This window comes from Pteropus vampyrus, unplaced genomic scaffold (genome assembly GCF_000151845.1).
Source record: "Pteropus vampyrus isolate Shadow unplaced genomic scaffold, Pvam_2.0 Scaffold75, whole genome shotgun sequence".
In the NCBI taxonomy this organism is placed as follows: domain Eukaryota; kingdom Metazoa; phylum Chordata; class Mammalia; order Chiroptera; family Pteropodidae; genus Pteropus; species Pteropus vampyrus.
Window position 1 is genome coordinate 18,174 of NW_011888856.1, and position 2,715 is coordinate 20,888.

Below are 2,715 nucleotides of genomic sequence, written 5' to 3' on the forward strand. Positions count from 1 at the left end.
GGGTGGTTTTCTTCTTCACCCTGAGACTCAATTTCCTCATTTGTAAAATAGGGCATTTGGACTGGACCAGTGCTTCTTAAACTTTGATGTGCACACGAACCCCCCAGGATCTTGTTGACAAGCAGGTGACTGGGGCCTGAGATTCGGAATTTCTGACAGGCTCCCCAGGGAAGGTGATGTCGCCGGTCCACGGACCACAGTTTGAGTAGCAAGGGGCTAGATGGCCATTATGCTTTGCTACTGTGTAACTTTGAGTCTGGGGCAGGGAGCCCCTTCTCCCCCATTTTGAGAAGGCTTCCTGCTCTGAGGAAGGGCTGAGACACACGCCAGGTGGGGAGCAAGAGCCTTTTTCTTTCCCCCTTGAAAACCACATGGAAAACCTTGAAACTGTCCGAAAAAGGCCATTGCCCCTGAGGCGCAGGATCTCAGAGCAGCCATTTCCTCCGAATTCTTTCTCGTTTCCTCTGCAAGGACACAATGAGGCCCCCCGCCCCCGATATCTCCTGCCAATCGGGGTCCTTCTGCGGCCATCAGAGGAGGCCTCTTTTACTGTCACTGGGGCAGGGGCCTTGGTGCTGACAGAGAGATTTATTAAGCTGGCGTTGCTCTCACGGTTCTGGAGAAAACACTTCTGTGACCTCTGCCCTCCAGAGAAAGGGCTGTGATGGCCGTTCCCACGTCCCGTGGGGGAGAACCCTGCCTGCTGACCTAACGTGTCCACCAGCCCTGGCAGGAGGTGGGTGAAACGGAGGGTCCTGCCCACCCTAGCGCTAAGGCTGGGCTCACTCGGATCCTTTGTCAGCGGTCAGCAGGCTCTTAGCAGCCGCCCTTCATCTCAAATCTTTGGCCAGCCGGTGGTACCTTGAAGGTAACAAGTGAGCGGAAAGGGAAGGGACACTGGACAGGGAGCCAGAACATGTGCGTAGAAGTCCAGCTCTGTCGCTAACCAGTCGTGTGGCTTGGGCAAATCCTTTTCCAGCTGTAAGCCTCAATTTTCCCATTTCTAACAGGAAGTTAGACCCCCTAGATGCCATGCATAAGAAGGGCCCTTCTGGTCACCCCAGTGCACCGTGTGCTGGTTCTGGGGTCGGCAGGCTTGTTGGCCTGTCAGGTGTGGGGCATAAGTCACGTGGCCACTGAATGCCTGATGCCACGCAGCTGGCGAGAGCAGAGACAGAGCTGGAACCCAGCCCGGGGCTTCTCCGCCTCCACCTGCCTGCTGGTGCTGTCCTCTGCTCACCTCCCCACCACCCCGAAGACCCCCGCCATCGCGGGCGAGATCGGAGAAAGGCCGGGGTTGAGTTGTTGGTATGGTGCCCCGTCAGTTTCCTGGTGTTGCTAATGTGCTCTGGTTACGTAAAGATGTTATCGTGGGGAAGCTGGGTGAAGGGTACACAGGAACTCTCTGGACTATTTTTACAACTTCTTTTGAGTCTGAAATTATTTCAAAATAAAAAAGGTTATTAAAAAAATCACCCTCCTTCAAGACCCACCCAAATGCCGCTTCTCCACCAAGCGGCTCTGACCAGTCACGTGGTCGCACGCCTGCCTGGGCCGTGGAGTGCCCTGTGCACACAGTTTCCGAGCCCCAGTCACATCCGGTATCGCACAGGCACACACCTGATCCCCCGCGGCAGACCCCAATGATCCGGGTCAGGAGCCACTCTTCCCAGCCTGCAGGAACCCCCGCCTGCTGCGCCCCGCCACCAAGGCCTCAGGACAGGGTCCCGTGCACACTGGTGCTTGATGAATGCTCTCGGAATAAAGACTACGTGCGCCTAGAGTCGCTTTGATGAGAAGAGCTGGCAGCTTTTCCCAGCGCTCGTGGGAACACTGAAGTCACAGGCCCTGTGATTTCGGGCTCTCCCCCACCCCCACCCCCGACACGGCCCCCTCCCCTTTCTCTCATCGATAGGAACTCGTCAATCTGCTCCTGACGGGGAAAGCCTCGTCCAACACCTTCAACGACGTGGTGGAGCTGGACTCCGGGAACGGGGACGTCACGCTCCTCAAAGGCATCGCCGCCCGCAGTGACGTCGGCTTCTTGTCCCTCTTCGAGCACTACAATGTGTGCCAGGTACCTCGGGCGTCAAGTTCAGTGTCCCCCATGGAGGGCTTGGGGCAAAGTACAGCTTCGCTGGCATGGCACACGGCCATGGAATCCACACCCAGAGCCAGCTGGTACCATGTTCTGGGGAGGGCAGTTTGAAAGGGACTTCTCATGTGGTCGTGGGTCAGAGTGGCGGACGCTGTCCTGTCCTCCGCGTGTGTATATGTCGGGGCGGGGGAGGGGTCTTCTCCAGGGACAAGGAACCTAAAGTTATAGGCCTCGTATTAGCTTCCTAGGGCAAGTGCCAAAAAGCACCACAAACTGGGTGGCTTAAAACAACAGAAACTGATCGTCCGACAGTTCTGGAGCACAGGTTGGTTCTCATAGCCGAAGTCCAAAATCAAGGTGCGTGGCCAGGGCATTGCACCCTCTGGAACCCACAGGAGGACCTTTCCTCGTGTCTTCTAGCTTCGGGTGTTTTCCAGCGTGACGTGAGGCTTCTTGATGCGTCGCCCCGTTGTCACGTGCTACGTTCTCCCTGTGTGTCTCCTTTTCTTGTAAGAACGTCAGTCATGTTGGATTAAGGGCCGACCCTGCTCCCCCAACCTCATCTTAAGTAATTACGTCTGCATCACCCTATTTCCAAGTAAGGTCACATTCCGCGG

The 2,715-nt window shown here is 56.4% G+C and overlaps 1 protein-coding gene across 1 annotated transcript in view; it reads left to right on the top strand.

Annotated features, from left to right (window-relative positions):
• Window positions 1-1,147: 1,147 nt before the first annotated feature.
• Window positions 1,148-2,715, top strand: part of MINDY4 (MINDY lysine 48 deubiquitinase 4) — a 19,152-nt gene continuing 17,584 nt past the window's right edge. The window contains exons 1-3 of the mRNA XM_011362503.2: window positions 1,148-1,290; window positions 1,517-1,601; window positions 1,916-2,077. Of these exons, the coding sequence (XP_011360805.1) occupies window positions 1,148-1,290; window positions 1,517-1,601; window positions 1,916-2,077 (390 nt within the window). The remainder of the gene's footprint in view (window positions 1,291-1,516; window positions 1,602-1,915; window positions 2,078-2,715) is intronic.